Source organism: Amblyraja radiata, chromosome 10, assembly GCF_010909765.2.
Source record: "Amblyraja radiata isolate CabotCenter1 chromosome 10, sAmbRad1.1.pri, whole genome shotgun sequence".
Classification (NCBI taxonomy): Eukaryota; Metazoa; Chordata; class Chondrichthyes; order Rajiformes; family Rajidae; genus Amblyraja; species Amblyraja radiata.
The window spans coordinates 61,209,752-61,231,560 of NC_045965.1; the positions used below are offsets into that span (position 1 = coordinate 61,209,752).

The 21,809-nt window shown below is 44.7% G+C and overlaps 1 protein-coding gene across 1 annotated transcript; it reads left to right on the plus strand.

The window, feature by feature from the left end:
- The first annotated feature begins 1,913 nt into the window (after positions 1–1,913).
- On the plus strand, positions 1,914–15,438 carry LOC116977400 (calcium-activated chloride channel regulator family member 3-like). The gene is made up of 8 exons (XM_033027830.1): positions 1,914–2,078; positions 2,252–2,395; positions 6,586–6,736; positions 7,458–7,566; positions 8,328–8,493; positions 9,307–9,528; positions 9,808–10,018; positions 15,326–15,438. Exons 1-8 carry the CDS (start codon positions 1,914–1,916, stop codon positions 15,436–15,438), a joined length of 1,281 nt encoding a protein of 426 aa, XP_032883721.1.
- Positions 15,439–21,809: the final 6,371 nt, after the last annotated feature.

A 21,809-nucleotide genomic window follows, 5' to 3' on the forward strand; every position in this document is an offset into this window, starting at 1 on the left:
CAGATGGCAGGATGGAGAAGGGGTGACTTGATAGAGGTCTTTAAAATGATGAGAGGGATAGACAGAGTTGATGTGGATCAGCTTTTCCCTTTGAGAATAGGGAAGATTCAAACAAGAGGACATGACTTCAGAATTAAGGGACAGAAGTTTAGGGGTAACATGAAGGGGAACTTCTTTACTCAGAGAGTGGTAGCGGTGTGGAATGAGCTTCCAGTGGAAGTGGTGGAGGCAGGTTCGTTGGTATCATTTAAAAATAAATTGGATAGGCATATGGATGAGAAGGAAATGGAGGGTTATGGTATGAGTGCAGGCAGGTGGGACTAAGGGAAAAGAGATGTTCGGCACGGACTTGTAAAGCCGTCATGGCCTGTTTCCGTGCTGTAATTGTTATATGGTTAAATTATATAGTTAAAACTGGTCGGAGAACTGGGAAGGAGGAGGGATGGAGAGAGAGGGTATGCAAGGGTTTCCTTATAAATATAGATGAGGTCCTCACTAGGGTCTCCTCGATATCCTGCAGCTCAGTCTTACTCCCCCTCCCCCCCCAGTCGTAACAGGGACAGTCCACCTATCCTCACCTTCCACCCCATCAGCCGTCGCATACAGCACATAATCCTCCGACATTTTCGCCACCTCCCATGGAATCCCACCACTAGCAACATCTTCCCATCTCCACCTCTTTCTGCTTTCCGCAGAGATCATTCCCTCCACAACTCCCAGGTCAACTCATACCTTCTCACCCACACCGTCCCCATCCCAGGTACTTTCCCCTGCAACCGCAGGAGATTCAACACCTGTCCCTATACCTCCCCCCTCGACTCCTTTCAAAAACCCCAACAGTCTTTTCTAGTGAGGCAGAGGTTCACGTGCACCTCCTCCAACCTCATCTACTGTATCCGCTGTTCCAGGTGTGGATTCCTATATATCGGCGAGACCAAGTGCAGGCTCAGCGATCATTTCATTGATCAGCTCCCGCTCAGTCCGCCAAGACCTACCTGATCTCCCAGTTGCTAAACACTTTAACTCCCCCTCCAATTCCCACACTGACCTTTCTGCCCTGGGCCTCCTCCATTGTCAGAGTGAGGCCCAGCACTAATTGGAAGAACAGCATCACATAATTCGCTTGGGCAGCTTACACCCCAGCGGTATGAACATTGACTTCTCTTACTTCAAGTAACTCTTGCTTTCACTCTCTCTCCATCCCTCCCCCTTCCCAGTTCTCCCACCAGTCTTACTATCTCTGACTGCATTTTATCTCTGTCCTATCCATGTACCTGTCTAACAGTTTCATAAGTGTTTGGATAGTTCCTGCCTCAACTACCTCGACTGGCAGCCGGTTCTATACACCCACAACTTTGTGTGAAAAAGTTAGCCCATAGATTTCTATTAAATCTTTTCCCCTTCACCTTAAACCTATGTCCTCTGGTCCTCAATTCCCCAAATCTGGGCAAGATCATTGTAAAATACTGGCCTTGCACATGCTGAACAAAGGAATATATTAAAGTAAAACATTTTTCACACAGAGAGTGGTGAATCTCTGGAATTCTCTGCCACAGAAGGTAGTTCAGGCCAGTTCATTGGCTATATTTAAGAGCAAGTTAGATGTGACCCCTGTGGCTAAAGGGATCAGGGGGTATGGAGAGAAGGCAGGTACAGGATACTGAGTTGGATCAGCCATGATCATATTGAATGGCGGTGTAGGCTCGAAGGGCCGAATGGCCTACTCCTGCACCTAATTTCTATGCTTCTATGTTTCTATATTTGCAGTGGGCTGGAATTTCTCACTCAGTTCCTTACCGCATCGTACAACCATCACCAAACTTTTCCGTTCACTCCCAGGAAATGGGTGTCACTAGAGAACCTATTTCTTGCTTTGTATGAAGTATTATTGAGCAGAGTTGAGTTTCAGAGCAATGAAGATGTTTCACAGAATCCTAGGCTTCGTGTTGCACTGTCTCCTGAATGTCTGTGTTCTGAACTGCTCCAGAGTTACACTGGTCAACAATGGGTATCGAAACATTGTTATTGCGATAAATCCCAACATCCAATATAACAACAAGCTCATTGAAAACGTTAAGGTGAGGTGATGTCTGAAGCGATCTAATTTCTGCTGTTTTGTTCATTGTAGGTTATTCATCTTGCGTGTGTTTCGGATTTAATGTGAGTTAATGGCGCATTACCACGTTCTTACGCTGCCCGCCAGGTGATTAAAAGCCAAGAATTATCTTTTAATCCTGAATTTACTTTGCAGGAGATGATGACTGAAGCCTCGAACTACCTCTCCAAAGCTACAATGCATCAACTTTACTACTCAGATGTAAAAATCGTGCTACCTGCTACCTGGGCACTGAAGTCGAACGTGGTTCAGAGACCAAGTACTGAGTCATACGAGAAGGTAAGTGCAAAGGGGTGAGAGATTTAAATTATTATTAGTCAATTTCCACCAGCGGCACCTCCTAAAAAGCCCATTGTAGGTTGTGAGTGTTATGTTGAGTGATGGAGCTGAGGAAATTGAGGATAAATCAGGCCGAATAGCAACTTACCTAGATATTCTTACAGGTAATTGTTATATGTTATATGTTATATATGTACTATCTCCCTATCCGTTTAGTTTATTTTAGTTTAGAGATACCGTGTGGAAACAGGCCTGTCGACCCACTGCGTCCACATCGACGAGCAATCACACTTTCATACTACTTCTATCCTACACACACGGGACAATTTATAGAATCCAATTCACCTATAAAAGTTGCACGTCTTTGGAGTGTGGGAGGAAACCAGAGCAACCGGAGAAAACCCACGCAGTCACGGGGAGAACTACAAACTCCTTACACACAGTACCCTTGGTCAGGATTGAACTTGGAATTCTGACACTGTTAGGCAGCAACCACCACTACTCCACTGTGTCACCCTAGTTAATAGCCTCTCAATGAGAGACAAGGTAATTCCCTATAGACAATAAAAAATTGAACTTATTTTGGTAAATGAATAAGTATAGTTAGTTTAGTTTAGAGATGTAGCATGAAAACAGGCCCTTCAGCCCTCCGAGTCCGCACCGACCATCGACCACTCATTCATACAAGTTCTATGTTATAATGGGTGAATTCAATCTACATATAGATTGGGTGAATCAAATTGGCAGGGGTGCTGAGGAAGAGGATTTTTTGGAATGTATGCGGGATAGTTATCTAAATCAACATGTAGAGGAACCAACGAGAGAGCAGGCTATTTTAGACTGGGTATTGAGTAATGAGGAAGGGTTAGTTAGCAGTCTTGTTGTACGTGCCCCCTTGGGCAAGAGTGACCATAATATGGTTGAGTTCTTCATTAGGATGGAGAGTGACATTGTTAATTCAGAAACAATGGTTCTGAACTTAAAGAAAGGTAACTTTGAGGGTATGAGACGTGAATTGGCCAAGATTGACTGGCAATTAATTCTAAAAGGGTTGACGGTGGATATGCAATGGAAGACATTTAAAGACTGCATGGATGAACTACAAAAATTGTTCATCCCAGTTTGGCAAAATAATAAATCAGGGAAGGTAGTGCATCCGTGGATAACAAGGGAAATCAGGGATAGTATCAAAGCGAAGGATGATGCGTACAAATTAGCCAGAAAAAGCAGCATACCGGAGGACTGGGAGAAATTCAGAGACCAGCAGAGGAGGACAAAGGGCTTAATTAGGAAAGGAAAAATAGATTATGAAAGAAAACTGGCAGGGAACATAAAAACTGACTGCAAATGTTTTTATAGATATGTGAAAAGAAAGAGATTAGTTAAAACAAATGTAGGTCCCTTGCAGTCAGAAACGGGTGAGTTGATCATGGGGAACAAGGATATGGCGGACCAATTGAATAACTACTTTGGTTCCGTCTTCACTAAGGAAGACATAAATAATCTGCCGGAAATAGCAGGGGACCGCGGGTCAAAAGGAGTTGGAGGAATTGAGTGAAATCCAGGTTAGCCGGGAAGTGGTGTTGGGTAAATTAAATGGATTAAAGGCCGATAAATCCCCAGGGCCAGATAGGCTGCATCCCAGAGTACTTAAGGAAGTAGCTCCAGAAATAGTGGATGCATTAGTAATAATCTTTCAACACTCTTTAGATTCTGGAGTAGTTCCTGAGGATTGGCGGGTAGCAAACGTAACCCCACTTTTTAAGAAGGGAGGGAGAGAGAAAACGGGGAATTACAGACCAGTTAGTCTAACATCGGTAGTGGGGAAATTGCTAGAGTCAGTTATTAAAGATGGGATAGCAGCACATTTGGAAAGTGGTGAAATCATTGGACAAAGTCAGCATGGATTTACAAAAGGTAAATCATGTCTGACGAATCTTATAGAATTTTTCGAGGATGTAACTAGTAGCGTGGATAGGGGAGAACCAGTGGATGTGGTGTATCTGGACTTCCAGAAGGCTTTCGACAAGGTCCCACATAAGAGATTAGTTTACAAACTTAAAGCACACGGCATTGGGGGTTCAGTATTGATGTGGATAGAGAACTGGCTGGCAAACAGGAAGCAAAGAGTAGGAGTAAACGGGTCCTTTTCACAATGGCAGGCAGTGACTAGTGGGGTACCGCAAGGCTCAGTGCTGGGACCCCAGCTATTTACAATATATATCAATGATCTGGATGAGGGAATTGAAGGCAATATCTCCAAGTTTGCGGATGACACTAAGCTGGGGGGCAGTGTTAGCTGTGAGGAGGATGCTAGGAGACTGCAAGGTGACTTGGATAGGCTGGGTGAGTGGGCAAATGTTTGGCAGATGCAGTATAATGTGGATAAATGTGAGGTTATCCATTTTGGTGGCAAAAACAGGAAAGCAGACTATTATCTAAATGGTGGCCGACTAGGAAAAGGGGAGATGCAGCGAGACCTGGGGGTCATGGTACACCAGTCATTGAAAGTGGGCATGCAGGTGCAGCAGGCAGTGAAGAAAGCGAATGGTATGTTAGCTTTCATAGCAAAAGGATTTGAGTATAGGAGCAGGGAGGTTCTACTGCAGTTGTACAGGGTCTTGGTGAGACCACACCTGGAGTATTGCGTACAGTTTTGGTCTCCAAATCTGAGGAAGGACATTATTGCCATAGAGGGAGTGCAGAGAAGGTTCACCAGACTGATTCCTGGGATGTCAGGACTGTCTTATGAAGAAAGACTGGATAGACTTGGTTTATACTCTCTAGAATTTAGGAGATTGAGAGGGGATCTTATAGAAACTTACAAAATTCTTAAGGGGTTGGACAGGCTAGATGCAGGAAGATTGCTCCCGATGTTGGGGAAGTCCAGGACAAGGGGTCACAGCTTAAGGATAAGGGGGAAATCCTTTAAAACCGAGATGAGGAGAACTTTTTTCACACAGAGAGTGGTGAATCTCTGGAACTCCCTGCCACAGAGGGTAGTCGAGGCGAGTTCATTGGCTATATTTAAAAGGGAGTTAGATGTGGCCCTTGTGGCTAAGGGGATCAGAGGGTATGGAGAGAAGGCAGGTACGGGATACTGAGTTGGATGATCAGCCATGATCATATTGAATGGCGGTGCAGGCTCGAAGGGCCGAATGGCCTACTCCTGCACCTAATTTCTATGTTTCTATGTTTCTATGTTATCCCAAAGATAGACACAAAAAGCATTTCTGGAGAAAAGGAATAAGTGATGTTTCTAGTCAAGACACTTCTTCAGACCACTAAGGGACAATTTGCAGAGGCGAATTAATACTACAAACGGAAATCTTTTTTGAGATGTGAGAGGAAACCGGAGCACCCTCAGGAAATCCTTGCGGGAGAACGAGCAAATTCCGAACAGACAGGAAGTCAGGATCGAAGCTTGCAGGAATGAGAACCTGGCCCAAAAGGACAATGGGGAATTGTTCAAGCACAAGGAACATTGACAGAATGGAATCTGGAAAGCCTTGGAGTATGATGTACTGGGGCAAATAGGTCAGGCAGAGATGAGGGAAACATAAGCAAGATTGACCCCAGATCTCTCAATACTCTCAAGCTCGGGAAGACTCGTGAAGATTTTTCAACATGTTGAAAAATGTCCAAGAGAGCCCCGAGTGCCGACGAGCGGCCATTACCGTAAATCTCTGAGTTCGAATCAGGGCAAACTCAGAAGAACTCTTGGAATTAACTCGTACCGTGGGACACGGCCATAAGATCTCAAACATAGCATATTAAAATTCACAATTTACAAGATTATTAACAGTGATGGACACAGCCCATCTTGGGTACTGAGCTACCCACCATTGAAGAGATCTAAGGGAGGTACTGCCTCAAAAAGGTAGCCAGCATTACAAAGATTCACACCTGCCATCAGGAAGAAGGTGTTAGGAGTCTGCAAACTGTGACCTCCAGGTTCAGGAACAGATTCTTACTAACTACTTGGCTATGGAACAGTACAAACAGCAACTAAATTCCAAACTACAATGTGTCTTGTTTGCTCTTTTGCTTTGTTTTGCACTAATATTGTTTTTGTTTTATTTATGTTTCAGTACATATGACAATTAAATGCTCTTGAATTCCCCTCTTGGCAGTGTTTTCTGTTTGTGCGGAGGGACTTTCACCTAGGAATGTGCAATTTTCTTTCATAGGCGAGTGTAATCATTGCTGAACCATATCTTAAACAAGGAGATACTCCATACACCCTGCAGTATGGCGGGTGTGGCGAGAAGGGACGGTATATTCACTTCACCCCAAACTTCATTCTAAACGACAAAATTACCTCCATTTACTGTCCGAAAGGTAAATTACATTAAATTAATTTGCACTGCTATTTCATGTATTGTATGTACTGCTTAAAACTAAATTGGGGTAACATGATATTTTGTCAAACACCCAAGTGTATCATTTAATAACTTTAGTTTCAGTTTAGTTTAGAGATACTGTGCGGAAGCAGACCCTACAATCCGCGCCGACCAGTAATCCCCATACACTAAAGTTAACCTACATACACTATCGCTCCATAGATGTGTATGTAGAAGGGTCTCGACCCAAAACGTCACCTATTCCTTCGCCCAATAGATGCTGCCTCACCCACTGAATTTCTCCAGCATTTTTGTCTATCTACATACACTAGGGACAATTTACTATTTTACCAAGCCAATTAACCTACAAACCTGTACGTCTTTGGAGTGTGGGAGGAAACCGGAGATCCTGGAGAAAATCCATGCAGGTCACGGGGAGAACGTGCAAACTCCGTACAGACAGCACCCGTGGTCAGGATCAAACCCATGTCTCTGGAGCTGTAAGGGAGCAACTCTACCACAGCTCCACCGTGCCATCCAACCTATTGTTCCTTCTTTGTATGCTACTTCCTTCTCCAATGTGTGGCTTCCTGGGCAAATTCAACACAAGTCGATGTGGGTGCATAACCAGACTGACTCAGATGCTCTTGGTTGCTATTTGGACCTCTGAGAATGCGAAAGAACTGAATTCACCATTGCAAAAATAATTATTTTCACAGGTAGGGTATTTGTTCGTGAATGGGCCCATCTTCGCTGGGGTGTGTTTGACGAATATAATGATGCGGTTCCATTTTACATATCTGACAGCGAAACTACTGAAGCAACAAGGTACGGCAAGGCTAAGTGCATAAACTGAATTGCTCTTTGCAATTTCTAGCTGAAAGAAATCAGGGAGGAATTATATTTATATTATATTATATTCCAATTATTTAGTGTCCAACCTCCCCTAATATTTGCTGCAACTTAGATTGTTTTCTCTGGAACTCCGGTGATTGAGGGGAGACCTGGCAGAATTATATAAAATGATGAGAGAGTGGACAGTCAACACCTTTTTCCAAGAGTAGAAATATCAAAGACTATAGCTTTAAAATGTGAGGGGCAAGGTTTAAAGGAGAGGTTTGAGGCGAGTTTTTTATACAGAGGGTGGTGTGTTTCTGCAACAAAATGCCAGGGGTTGTTTAATTTAGTTTAGTGACACAGTGAGGAAACAGGCCCTTCGGCCCACCGAGTCCATGCCTACCACCGATCCCCATACACGAGCACTATCCTACCCACACTAGGGGCAATTTACAGGCAACTGATCAGAATTGAAGACTACGCTGTAAATGAGAGGACCAGTATATTTAAGAAAGAGCTGCAGATGCTGGAAAGATCGAAGGTAGACAAAAATGCTGGAGAAACTCAGCGGGTGAGGCAGCATCTATGGAGCATATATGGCTCCATAGATGCTGCCTCACCCGCTGAGTTTCTCCAGCATTTTTTTCTGGACCGGTAAATTGGTCACTCCTCATCTGTTCTGATGAAATTGTCAAGTGTACAAATACGTATGAACGCAAGTGCAGATTTCTAATTATTATTTTGACTTGCAGATGTTCTCTCAGCATAAGAGGAAAGACTGCTGAATGTAAGGGCAGTGTGTGTTCTTCATGTATCACTGATGAAAGCACAGGATTATCAAACAAACAATGCCAATTCTTCCCAGAGAAAAATCAGAGGTCATCATCTTCAATAATGTACTTACAGGGATTGCCGAATGTAAGTAAAGCCACAGGAAGCTTGTTATTTGCCCAGATTGTTGGTTGTTGTTGCTGGCTCTAAATGGAGCTGCCAAACTTACTAATTAGGACTTAAGTGGACACTCTGAGAGTCTGGGGACTTACTTATGGATTTGAGAGGACAACTGTCAATTTTCATTCCACCCACTGGATTATTGTCTATTGGTGGACCTTTGGTCAATGGTCCAACGTTGGGGGCCAGAGGAGGGAGAAGGAAAGGGCGGGAGAGAGAGAGGGAGGAGGAAGAGAGTAAGGAGCAGGGAGAGAGAAAGAAGGTGGAGAGAGGGGGAGAGAGTTTGGAGGATGAGAGAGAGAGGGAGAGAGAGTGGGAGAGGGGGGAGAGAGGGAGAGAGAAACAGAGGGTAGGAAGAGAGTTAGCTGAGAGAGAAAAGGGGGAGAGGGAGGAGAGAGGGGGAGAGAGACAGGGGGTTCTGAGGGAGAGAGTGAGAGAGGTGAAGAGAGAGACGTGGAGAGACTGAGGGTAGGAGAGGGGAGAGGGAGACAGAGAGAGTGGGGGGTGAGAGTGGGAAGGAGAGATAGAGAAGGAGGAGGGAGGGAGAGGGAGAGGGAGGAGAGAGGGGGTGAAAGAGGACAAGAGAGAAAAGGGAGAGAGAGTGTGGGGAGTGAGCGAGAGAGAGGGGAGAGTATGGAGAATCCATGGTCTTGACTGGATTCCAGAACAGCATGCTGGGGTACTATTCTCAATATATTGTAGTTTTACATTTAGCGGCATATTGTTGAGTGCTTTTTGAGCGGTTCTAGCCTCTTTCACCTCAGTTCTGCAAACTTCCAGGTGGATAAATTCTGTGATGACAAGACTCACAATGTTGAAGCGCCCAACATGCAGAACAGAATGTGCAATTACAAGAGCACTTGGGACGTGATCAGCAAGTCGGAAGATTTCAGAAACATTTCCTCGCCCCACACTGGTTCGGTCGAACCAACATTCACGCTCCTTCAGGCCAAGGATCGTGTGCTTTGCTTAGTCCTTGATGTCTCAGGAAGCATGGGGACGGTAAGGTTTTTACAATATTCCATCGTGATGTTTTGCTGAATTCGCTGTTAGTATTGGCAATGCTTTATTATTGTCATATACACCGAGATACAGTAAAAGGTTTTGACTGATGAAGGTTAATGTACTGAAAGCCCGCTTGACCTTCCTATCCACCTGTGATGCCATGTTCAGGGAACTATGTACCTCCACTCCTAAATCCCTCTGCCCTCTATAACGCTCCCCATGGCCCTGCCACGTTTTTGGTTTCTGGACACTAATCGGTGCCCTTTTGATATACAGGAGAATCGCATCGGCAGGCTCCGACAAGCAGCTGAGATATTCTTGCTGCAGATCGCTGAGACCGGATCATATGCGGGAATTGTCACTTTTAACAGCGGTGCAAGCATTCAAACGCGTTTAAAAAGGATCAATAATGATAAAGTGAGAGAGGATCTTGTAAAGACTATCCCAACATTTAAGAAACAGTTAAACAGGTACACGTATAGAACAGGTATGGAGGGATATGGGCCTAACGTGGGCAGGTGGGACTAGTGTAGCTGGTACATGTTGGCCGGTGTGGGCAAGTTGGACTAAAGGGCCTATTTCCACACTGTATCACTCTATGACTCTATGATTTGGATGAGAATGTAATAGGCATGATTAGCAAAAATGACAGCAGGACCTTAATCAGCTGGGAACGTGTGCTGGGGAATGGTTGATGGAAATTAAAGCAGATAAATGCTAGCTGTTGAATCTTGGAATGTCAAGCCAGGGCAAGACCTTCACACTGAATGGCTGGGCTCTGGGGAGTGTTGTGGAGCAGAGGGATGGACTGGGCAGTGTTCACCAATTGCTGCAATCTTCCCCATTCCAGGCGATAGATTGGTCCTGTTTAGTCCTGCTGTCTCCGTCCCTCCCCCACCCTAGTGGTCCTTCTAGTTTCACTGTCGTCCTGTTTAGTTTCACTGTTGTATCCTCTCATTATCACCTTCACCACAGCCAATAATGGATTGTTGTGAGCTCCACCAATCCTTGATCATCTGACAAGTTTTGATTTGCTCTTTTCATACCTTTCATTCATTTGTTCTTTATACCTTTTCATATCTTGTTCCCCTCTCCCTTGACTCTCAGTTCGAAGAAGGTTCTCGACCCAAAACGACACCTATTCCTTTTCTCCAGAGATGCTGCCTGACCCGCTGAGTTACTCCAGAATGTTGTCGTCTCTACTAATAAGCTTGTATGGTAGAGACTCGGGAGGGGTTAAAGGGCCTGTCACAATTTCACAACCTAATTCACGACCTTTTTTACTCGTGGACATTTTTCATCAGGCTAGAAAAAACGTCGCAACGTACTTGATGCCACGAGTACCTACGACTAGCATCACGGCCTGCTACGACCTACCTACGACCTCGTGATGACCATGCTGCGAGTATGTCAAGGGCAAACTCGGCAGAGGTCGTGAATCAGTTTGTGAAAGTGGGACAAATTCACTGATCAGAACGATGCAGAGCTGAGCAAAGGTTCATAAAGATGGGAAACAGATTGTATAATTGGTCAGAAAATGAGTTTGGAGAAAGGGCAGACAACGTTCACTTATTTCCCTCGCAAGAAACTTGCAGAACCTGGTTCATGGTTTTCTGTTTTACAGTGCATTGTTGGGTAGCCACAAGAACCTGTTTTTACTTACTTCTAACTATCACCACCACCACCTGTAGAAGCTGGTTCCCTTTTCTTGGAAGAAAACTACCGTTTGCAAAATTGACACCGCAATCTGAACCCTTTTGACATTTATACCTTTTATACCTGAGATGGGTATAAATGTAATAGACCTGAGTTTGAATTCGTGCAGAGGAGGTTTACCAGAATGATTAGTCTGAAGAAAGGTTCCAACCTGAAACATCACCTGTTCTTTTTCTCCAGAGATGCTGTTTGACCAGCTGAGTTACTCCAGCATTGTATATCTATCTTTACCAGAATGATGCCTGGATTAGGTGGTATTTACAGTGTATAGATACATGACTAGACTAAGTGGGACCCATTGGGTCCCATGTTCACCCGGTAGGGCTGGTCCCCCAACGCAATATTCCACCTCTCCACCAATTCCAATATTGCTGGCCAGTGGGGAGGAGGCTTTCTGGAGCGTTAGTATGGGTGTTGTGGGCCGAAGGGACTGGTTTCTAGAGGGCTAGTATGGACATTGTGGGCCGAATGGATTCTTAGGCTGGCAGCTCAGTCACTCAGGCCTGGTGGGCTGGCAGCTCAGTCACTCAGGCCTGGTGGGCTGGCAGCTCAGTCACTCAGGCCTGGTTGGCTGGCAGCTCAGTCACTCAGGCCTGGTTGGCTGGCAGCTCAGAAACTGCCAGAAATTCTGCCCAAAACAGGTGCGAGACTGTGAGAGAGAAGGGGGAGAGGGTGGAGAATCAATTTTAGGCATTTTTCATCTTTTTCTGCAGATCACAGCAATGAAGGAGGTAAGTCTATCCTGGCCTGGATCTCACAGGGAGTAAATGAAGGGAGGGAGAAAAATACTGGGGTGAGGTTTAATACTTGCAGGGGGAATACTTACTGATGGGCCGAAGGAACTCCTGGGCTATTACAGGCCTGTTGGGCCGAAGGGGCTCTTTAAAAAAAAATCTGTGAAATCTCAGTGAAAGGCACTTTTTCTGGACTTTTCCTGGTCTGGCACGGGCCTTTATGGCCAAAATGCTCCTCCTGGGCTAATACTGCCATTTTCAGTAAACGGGACAAGGCTAATAGGGCCAAAATTCGTTGTTTCAGGCAGGCCAAACAACTAATTTCATTTCATTTCATTTCCAATTGCATTGCAGTTTCAAGCACAGGGCAGGCCAAATAGCTCATTGCATTTTCATTTCACTTCCATTGCATTGCAGTTTCAAGCACAAAGCAGGCCAAGCCAAACAGCTGATTGCATTTTCACTTCATTTCCATTGCCATTGCACTTTCAAGCACAGGACAGGCTCAAGCCAAACAGCCGATTGCATTTTCACTTCAGTTCCATTGCCATTGCAGTTTCAAGCACAGGGCAGGCCCAAGCCAAACAGCTCATTGCATTTTCACTTCATTTCCATTGCCATTGCAGTTTCAAGCACAGGGCAGGCCCAAGCCAAACAGCTCATTGCATTTTCACTTCCTTTCCATTGCCATTGCAGTTTCAAGCATAGGGCAGACCAAACAACTCATTTCATTTCCATTAAGGGCTAACAAATCATTTATTCAAATACATTGCATACTCACAGTGTTCTGTAGATTCCCAGCTCAGACAGAGAGTCGTGACCTCTCCCTCACCATCTTGCAGACAGACTGAGCCACGTCCACACTTCCGGGTTTTATAGTCCCTCCCCCCTCCCACCGGAAGGGGCGTGGACTTCATGGCGGTGATTGATAGGAGAGAGAACCTCAAGATTTTTTTAACACTAATAAGTCTTTTATTTTTCATCGATGGGAAAAATCATCGGAGGACTGAGAAAGATGGCCAAAAAAATCACAGCCATATGTGATAGCGTTTTTTTCTAAAATCAAAGCACAGCGCAAACAGGAAACGGTCAAGATGAGACTTTTAATAATATAGATAAGGGAATAACGTTTAGTGCAAGGTAAAGCCTGCAAAGTCTGACCAATGTAAGATTTGAGAAGTTTTCCCTCATGCTACAATCAACAAAACCAAAGAGCTGCATTTTGGACATTTTTTATACGGGACTGGGACTGAGAGAGAGAAAAGCTGCGGTCAGTTTTAACAAGGGATGTCACAATCAGTGAGGCCCAAGATGGCCGCGGGACCTCGTGACCAGCCACAAAAGCAAAACCCCACAGCCCAGTCTCTGGGTTTCTGCAAAGTCACGGCCTGAACAATAGATGGATATTGGCCGTGCAGAAACCCCCGAAACGAGGTCGAAGTCCAGACACTGGGGCGCTGACATCAGCAGGCATCACAATGCCCCAAGCCGACCTACAGAGTTAATCTCGTTAAGGGAGCACAATAGCCCATAGAAACCTACCTGGCCGGTGATGGGAAAACCAGTTAAACCCATCACCTCTTATCGAGAAACAAATTAACAGACCGTCTAGCCATCACCGGTACTCCCGGACATAAACCAGAACAAAGAGAGAGCTCGAAACCCATCTTGTAAGGAAAGTGATCCCGAGATCTGGCGGGAGATAGGACGGGTCAGGATTAGAATAACTGGCCACGATTTTTGGGTTTAAAAAAGGAAAAAGGAGGGAGACACAGAAGGAGTCACTGAACGAATCTGGAGACTTGCGGAGAGAGAGAGAGAGAGAGGACACAGGACAGCGCTTAAAAAAGTACACGGTGTCTAGTGTGACACACACTCCGGCTGGAGTCCCCGCCACGTGGAAAGAAAAGGAAAGCAGTAGGACCCCTGGGCGAGGTGAACCCCCGGAACCACCCGAAAGACCGAGACAACCGCCGACGATCCTTCCACAGCCACCTAATCGGAGGAAGCAACACGACCAGCCAGTAACCTCAGTAATCGCCCCATGGTGAGCATGTACCCCAATACTGCACATCCTGGACATAGTTTAGTGTAGAGGGGAGGGGGAGGGGGTTATATTAACATGGATGTAAGTGTAGATGTGCTGGCAAATTTTACGATGTGCCGTACGTTCCCCGTCCCGCACTCGAGAATTGTATCGTAGTTATTGCGTCTATGATCCTGAAACAGGAACTGTAATTATGCATATGCCTTATAGAACTGTGTCAAAGTATTCATGTACCGTAGTCCCAACCGCTAAATAAAAGTTTTTTTCCTGTTTAAACCCTGGTCTTCAAATCTGGTCTGGTTGAATTTTCTGCACTATCAACGCTCCTGCAACTAAGTCCAGTGTCTAGAACCGTAGGGGGTGAGTGGGTCGAGCCACTCACAGGGATCCAGGGTGCGCGGCCTGGTCGAGGGACCAGAGTAAACCACAGGGACCTTAGGTCGGGCGAAAGCTCGACGCAGAAAACCCTTACACCAAGGATAGTCCAAAGGTCACCAATGAGGAAGATAGTAGTTTGGCACTTCTCGCTAGGATGATTCAGTTGCCTGATAACAGGTAAGTAAAGTAAGTAAAGTATCCTTTATTGTCATTCAGACCTTCCGGTCTGAACAAAATTTCGTGCCTTGCCGTCATACATATAATAAAATAACAAAAACACACAATAAACACAAATTTAACATCTACCACAGGGAGTTCACCAGGCACCTCCTCACTGTGATGGAAGACAAAAGTCTTAAAGTCTTTGTGGGAAGATGGGAAGAAACTGGTGTCTCCGAATCTGGTGGTGTGTGTTTTCACACATCTATACCTTTTGCCTGATGGGAGAGGGGAGAAGAGGGAGTGGCCAGGGTGCGACTCATCCTTGATTGGGCTGCTGGCCATACCGAGGCAGCGTGAGATGTAAATAGAGTCAATGGAATGGAGGTTGGTTTTTGTGATGGTCTGGGTTGCATCCACAATTCGGTGCAATTTCTTGCGGTCTTGGATGGAGCTGTTCCCAAACCAAGCTGTGATGCATCCTAATAAAATGCTTTCTATGGTGCATCTATAGAAGTTGGTGAGAGTTGTTGGAGACATGTCAAACCTCCTAAACCTTCTAAGGAAGTAGAGGCGTTGGTGTGCTTTCTTAGTCGTTGCTTAAATATGGGTGGTCCAGGAGAAATTGTTGGTGACATTGACTACTAAGAATTTGAAGTTTTCAACCATCTCTACTTCGGCGCCGTCAATGCAAACTGGGGTATGCGCACCGCTCCGCTTCCTGAAGTCGATCACTATCTCCTTTGTGATCTCCTTCCAGTACTCAGTTTCATCATTATTTTATATCAGGCCTACAATGGTGGCGCTGCTGCGTATTTGAAAATTGAATTCGATTTGGACACGGTTGCACAATGGTGGATGTACAAGGCGTAAAGAAGGTCGCTACTAACGCATCCTTGCAGGGCACTAGTGTTGAGGATTATCATCGAGGATAATTTATCCCCTACCCTCACTGTTTGGGATCTGTTGGTCAGGAAGTCGAGGATCCATTTACAGTGAAATGTTGGACAGCCATAGATTGTTTTCTCTGGAGCGCTGGAGGTTGCGGAGAGATCTGATAGAAGTACATAAAATTATGAGATGCATAGATGGAGCAGACAATCAGAATCTTTTCCCGGGATGGAAAAATCAAATACTCGAGGGCATAGGTTAAAATGAGAGGGGGCAAAGTTTAAAGATGTGCGGGGCAATGTTTTAACACAGTGGAGAGTGCCTAGAATGCGCTGTCTGGGGTGGTGGTTGAGGCAGTTCTGATAACGGCATTTCACAAATTTCTGAACAGGCACATGGATATGCAGGAAATGGAGGTATATGAATTATGTGCAGTTAGCTAAGAGATGGTCAGCATCATGTTCGGCACAGACACTGTGGCCACAAACTTTTTTCTTGTGCTCTATGTTCTATGTTCTTTCCCAAACCTCATTAAAGTACCCCTATCATTACTATAATGCGAAGCGTTCCTTCAATAACAAACACTCTCTCTATATTTACTTTGACTCTTCTACCATAACCTCAGCATAGACTGGATAAGGGCACATGACTTAATTTCCCCTTATAGGACATCTTACTTTACTAAATGTTCCACGTTTAAAAGAATGATTGTTGATTTGAAGCATTCAGTAGAATTGAAGATAATGAAGTGAATGCACCGTGTCATAAGTGATAGGAGCAGAATTAGGCTATTTGGCCCATCAAGATTACTCCGCCATTCAATTACGGCTGATCTATTTCTCCCTCCTAACCCCATTCTCGTGCCTTCTCTCCATAACACCTGACACCTGTGTCGTGGGTTTAGAGGGATATGGGCCAAACACAGTCAAGTGGGACTCTCGTAAATGGGACATCTTGATTGGCATGGATGAGCCTGTTTCAACTCCATGACTCTCACAATTAAATAAACTACCACTTCTGTATCTTGCTACCAAAATGGATGATGTCACATTTTTCCTCTATATATTTTCTATCATGATCTCACCCAAGCATCTAATGCAGTTTACACTGCTCTGAAGCCTCACGCATCTTCCCAATTTCTCACCCTGCTATATACCATAAGTAAACTTGGATATATCACTCCCGGTCCTAAACCCAATTTATAGAGGAGTTTGAGATGGTTCAAATTACAATACATAGTTAAAAGATATTTGGATACATTCATGGATAGGAAAGGTTTAGAGGGATATTAGACCAAGTGGGACCCATTGAGTCCCTGTCACACGGGAGGGCTGGTCCCCAAACGCAATATTCCACCACTCACCCATAGCCCCCAACTGGTCAAACATGGGCAATTAAGACTAGCTTAGATAGTCCTCTTGGTCGGCACAGATGAGTGGGATTATAGGGCCTGTTTCCCTGTTGTGTAACTATGACTCAAATCACTGGTATTGATATAGTTGGCATGGACAAGTTGGGTCAGAGGGTCAGTTTCCCCGTTGTATAACTCCAATACTCAAATTACTGGCATGAATATAGCCCCGGGCACTGACCACTACGATGCCACACTAGTCACAACACTCCCAACTTCTGCTTTCCCAAACCTCTCTAATGAACTTTGTTAAATCATTTTTTTTCTGTGGCATATTATCTCAAGTTTTACGAAAGTCAAAATCCACCAAGACCACTGCCTGGTTCCCTTCACCCTTCACCCTTCCACTTAAAACCTCAAACTCTAACCAGATTTACTAAATCCTACTTCCCTTTCAAATTTTCAACTATCACTGATTTCCAGATGACCACTTTATAGTTCCTTATTTTCTGTCTTCCTTTTTTGTAAACAGTAGTGTGAAGTTTGCTGCCTTCTTATAACCCATTTTATAACCCATGTAATTCTGGATCACCACAACTAGTGCATCCATTTTTCTATGCGTATCTCTTTCAATTCCTTGAGAAGAAGGCCAACTCTGCAACCAATTTTTCCAAATGTTTCTTTCACAAACTCCATTTTCTTTCTGCTCCACTGTCTCTCCCCACATTGTTTCCCTACTATTTCTGGGGCCTCTTCCATGGAGGCGGCTACAAAATATTTGTTTAATTTCTCTGCCCTTTCCTTATTGCACAATATAATATCACACGTCTCAGACTAAAAAGGAGCCACCTTCATTTCCATCCATCTTTTTGTGCTTGCGTCCTATTTACAGTCTGTTTTCATGTTTCCCATGGGGTTTGGTAGCTTAAGGTTTTATGTATTCACTGAAAACCATGTGGTCTTTGCTGGAGGATGCACTGACGGCACAGTGGCGCAGCAGTAGAGCTGCTGCCTCACAGCGCCAGAGACCGAGGTTCGATCATGACTACGGATGTCGTCTGTGCGGAGTTTGTACATTCTCCCTGTGACCTCCCTGTGAGGTTTTCTGCGGGTGCTCCAGGATTCCTCCTACATCCCAAAGACGTGCAGGTTTGTAGGTTAATCGGCGTCTGTAAATTGCCCCTGGTGTGTAGGATGTGCAAGTGGGATAACATAGAACTAGAGTATGGTGATCCAAGATCAGCATGGACTTGATGGGCCAAAGGACTAACATGTATTATTTACTTAAATGCTAGCAATTATTTCTCTACTGCCATGTCTTATTCCCAGTCTACCACAGCCAATTCATGTCTATTCCAATGTTGATATTGGGAACTGCAGATGCTGGTCTACAAAAAAAATACACAAAGTGCTTGAGTAACTCAGCGGGTTAGGTGGCATCTCTGGAGAACATGAGTAGATGATGTTTTGGATTGTGACTCTTCTTCAGACTCAGTCCTCAATCCTATAGATAGGTATTAGGATGATGGACAGATGGAACCAGGTGTTGCAGGCCGGTATGTCTAAGAAACAAGTGGGGGGCAGGGAAAGGAAAGTATAGAAAAGGTGAACAAAAGGAGAGACACTTCTGGACGGACTGGTGGGGGTGAAAAAGGAATACAGTGGGAATTAACATAGAACAGTACAGTACAGGAATAGGCCTATAGTCCACAAAGAAGGGTCCTGAAGCAAAACGTCACCTTTCCATGTTCTCCAGAGATGCTGTCTGACCATTGAGTCACTCCAGCACTTTGTGTCTTTTTCTAATCTAATTTTTGTTAAGTTTTAAATTTCAGATTGAACTAAATCACATTACAACTTTGCATTAAATTATTTCAGTTTTATGATTGGAACAATTTTTTTAATCAGTTTAGTCTTCTCAAGGGCAATTGGAGATGATAATAAATAGGTCACAGTGTCATACAGCGGGGAAACAAGCCCCTCGGACCAACTTGCCCACACCAGCCAACATGTCCCGACTACACGAGTCCCACCTGCCTGCGTTTGGCCCATATCCCCCCAAACCTGGCCTATCCATGTACCTGTGTAGGAAGGAACTGGTTTAAACCGGAGATAGACACAAAGTGCTGGAGTAACTCAGCGGGACATGCAGCACCTTTGGAGAGAAGGAATGGGTGACGTTTCGGGTCGAGACTTCTTCAGACTGATGTCAGGAGAGAGGGAGATACATAGTGTAAAGTGCAAGGTGTGAAAACAGGACAAAGGGAATGGAGATCAAGGAAAATGTAGAAAAGAGCATTGTTAGCTGGGGGAAGGTAACAGCAAAACAAACACACAGAGATAATGTAGTCAGAGAGAGTACTTTTGAAAAATATAAAGGTGGATAAGTCTCCAGGTCCTGACAGGATATTCCCTAGGACATTGAGGGAAGTTAGTGTAGAAATAGCGGGGGGCTATGACAGAAATATTTCAAATGTCATTAGAAACGGGAATAGTCCCCGAGGATTGGCGTACTGCGCATGTTGTTCCATTGTTTAAAAAGGGTTCTAAGAGTAAACCTAGCAATTATAGGCCTGTTAGTTTGACTTCAGTGGTGGGCAAATTAATGGAAAAGATACTTAGAGATAATATATATAAGCATCTGGATAAACAGGGTCTGATTAGGAACAGTCAGCATGGATTTGTGCCTGGAAGGTCATGTTTGACTAATCTTCTTGAATTTTTTGAAGAGGTTACTAGGGAAATTGACGAGGGTAAAGCAGTGGATGTTGTCTATATGGACTTTAGTAAGGCCTTTGACAAGGTTCCTCATGGAAGGTTGGTTAAGAAGGTTCAACTGTTGGGTATAAATGCAGGAATAGCAAGATGGCTGAATGGGAGAAGCCAGAGGGTAATGGTGGATGGTTGTTTGTCGGGTTGGAGGCAGGTGACTAGTGGGGTGCCTCAGGGATCGGTGTTGGGTCCTTTGTTGTTTGTCATGTACATCAATGATCTGGATGAAGGTGTGGTAAATTGGATTAGTAAGTATGCAGATGATACCAAGATAGGGGGTGTTGTGGATAATGAAGAGGATTTCCAAAGTCTACAGAGTGGTTTAGGCCATTTGGAAGAATGGGCTGAAAGATGGCAGATGGAGTTTAATGCGGATAAATGTGAGGTGCTACACCTTGGCAGGACAAATCAAAATAGGACGTACATGGTAAATGGTAGGGAATTGAAGAATACAGATGAACAGAGGGATCTGGGAATAACCGTGCATAGTTCCTTGAAGGTGGAATCTCATATAGATAGGGTGGTAAAGAAAGCTTTTGGTATGCTAGCCTTTATAAATCAGAGCATTGAGTATAGAAGCTGGGATGTAATGTTAAAATTGTACAAGGCATTGGTGAGACCAAATCTGGAGTATGGTGTACAATTTTGGTCTCCCAATTATAGGAAGGATGTCAACAAAATAGAGAGAGTACAGAGGAGATTTACTAGAATGTTGCCTGGGTTTCAACAACTAAGTTACAGAGAAAGGTTGAATAAGTTAGGTCTTTATTCTCTGGAGCGCAGAAGGTTAAGTCAGTATCAGTATCAGTATATCTTTATTGTCATTTTCCTGAGTACTCACATACCCAGAGGAAACAAAAAAAAGTTACTCAACCAGTGTCCATTCAGTGTGCAGTACAAATAACAACAAATAACTAGAAATAAAAAACATATATCATGAACAAATTAAATTAAACACTCTACTCTCTACTAAACATCAAAAGGCGTTCCGATCGACAGTTGCTGCAGTGTGTCCAGGTTGATGGTTGGTGCGCGATACTTTGGCAGGGGGCTAAGTCCGTTTATCAGTCTTATAGCCTGCGGGAAGAAGCTGAGGAGCATCCTGCTGGTTTTGCAGCTAATGCTCCTGTACCTCTTCCCAGATGGCAGGATGGAGAAGGGGTGACTTGATAGAGGTCTTTAAAATGATGAGAGGGATAGACAGAGTTGATGTGGATCAGCTTTTCCCTTTGAGAATAGGGAAGATTCAAACAAGAGGACATGACTTCAGAATTAAGGGACAGAAGTTTAGGGGTAACATGAAGGGGAACTTCTTTACTCAGAGAGTGGTAGCGGTGTGGAATGAGCTTCCAGTGGAAGTGGTGGAGGCAGGTTCGTTGGTATCATTTAAAAATAAATTGGATAGGCATATGGATGAGAAGGGAATGGAGGGTTATGGTATGAGTGCAGGCAGGTGGGACTAAGGGAAAAGAGATGTTCAGCACGGACTTGTAAAGCCGAGATGGCCTGTTTCCGTGCTGTAATTGTTATATGGTTAAATTATATGGTTAAAACTGGTCGGAGAACTGGGAAGGAGGAGGGATGGAGAGAGAGGGTATGCAAGGGTTTCCTTATAAATATAGATGAGGTCCTCACTAGGGTCTCCTCGATATCCTGCAGCTCAGCTCTTACTCCCCCTCCCCCCCCAGTCGTAACAGGGACAGTCCACCTATCCTCACCTTCCACCCCATCAGCCGTCGCATACAGCACATAATCCTCCGACATTTTCGCCACCTCCCATGGAATCCCACCACTAGCAACATCTTCCCATCTCCACCTCTTTCTGCTTTCCGCAGAGATCATTCCCTCCACAACTCCCAGGTCAACTCATACCTTCTCACCCACACCGTCCCCATCCCAGGTACTTTCCCCTGCAACCGCAGGAGATTCAACACCTGTCCCTATACCTCCCCCCTCGACTCCTTTCAAAAACCCCAACAGTCTTTTCTAGTGAGGCAGAGGTTCACGTGCACCTCCTCCAACCTCATCTACTGTATCCGCTGTTCCAGGTGTGGATTCCTATATATCGGCGAGACCAAGTGCAGGCTCAGCGATCATTTCATTGATCAGCTCCCGCTCAGTCCGCCAAGACCTACCTGATCTCCCAGTTGCTAAACACTTTAACTCCCCCTCCAATTCCCACACTGACCTTTCTGCCCTGGGCCTCCTCCATTGTCAGAGTGAGGCCCAG

Coding starts and splice junctions, on each gene's coding strand:
- LOC116977400 (XM_033027830.1), top strand. CDS start 1,914: ATGAAGATGTTTCACAGAATCCTAGGCTTCGTGTTGCACTGTCTCCTG. Junction 9,529..9,807: donor TCTCAGGAAGCATGGGGACG/GTAAGGTTTTTA, acceptor TTTGATATACAG/GAGAATCGCATCGGCAGGCT. Junction 10,019..15,325: donor CAGGTACACGTATAGAACAG/GTATGGAGGGAT, acceptor ATCTCCTTCCAG/TACTCAGTTTCATCATTATT.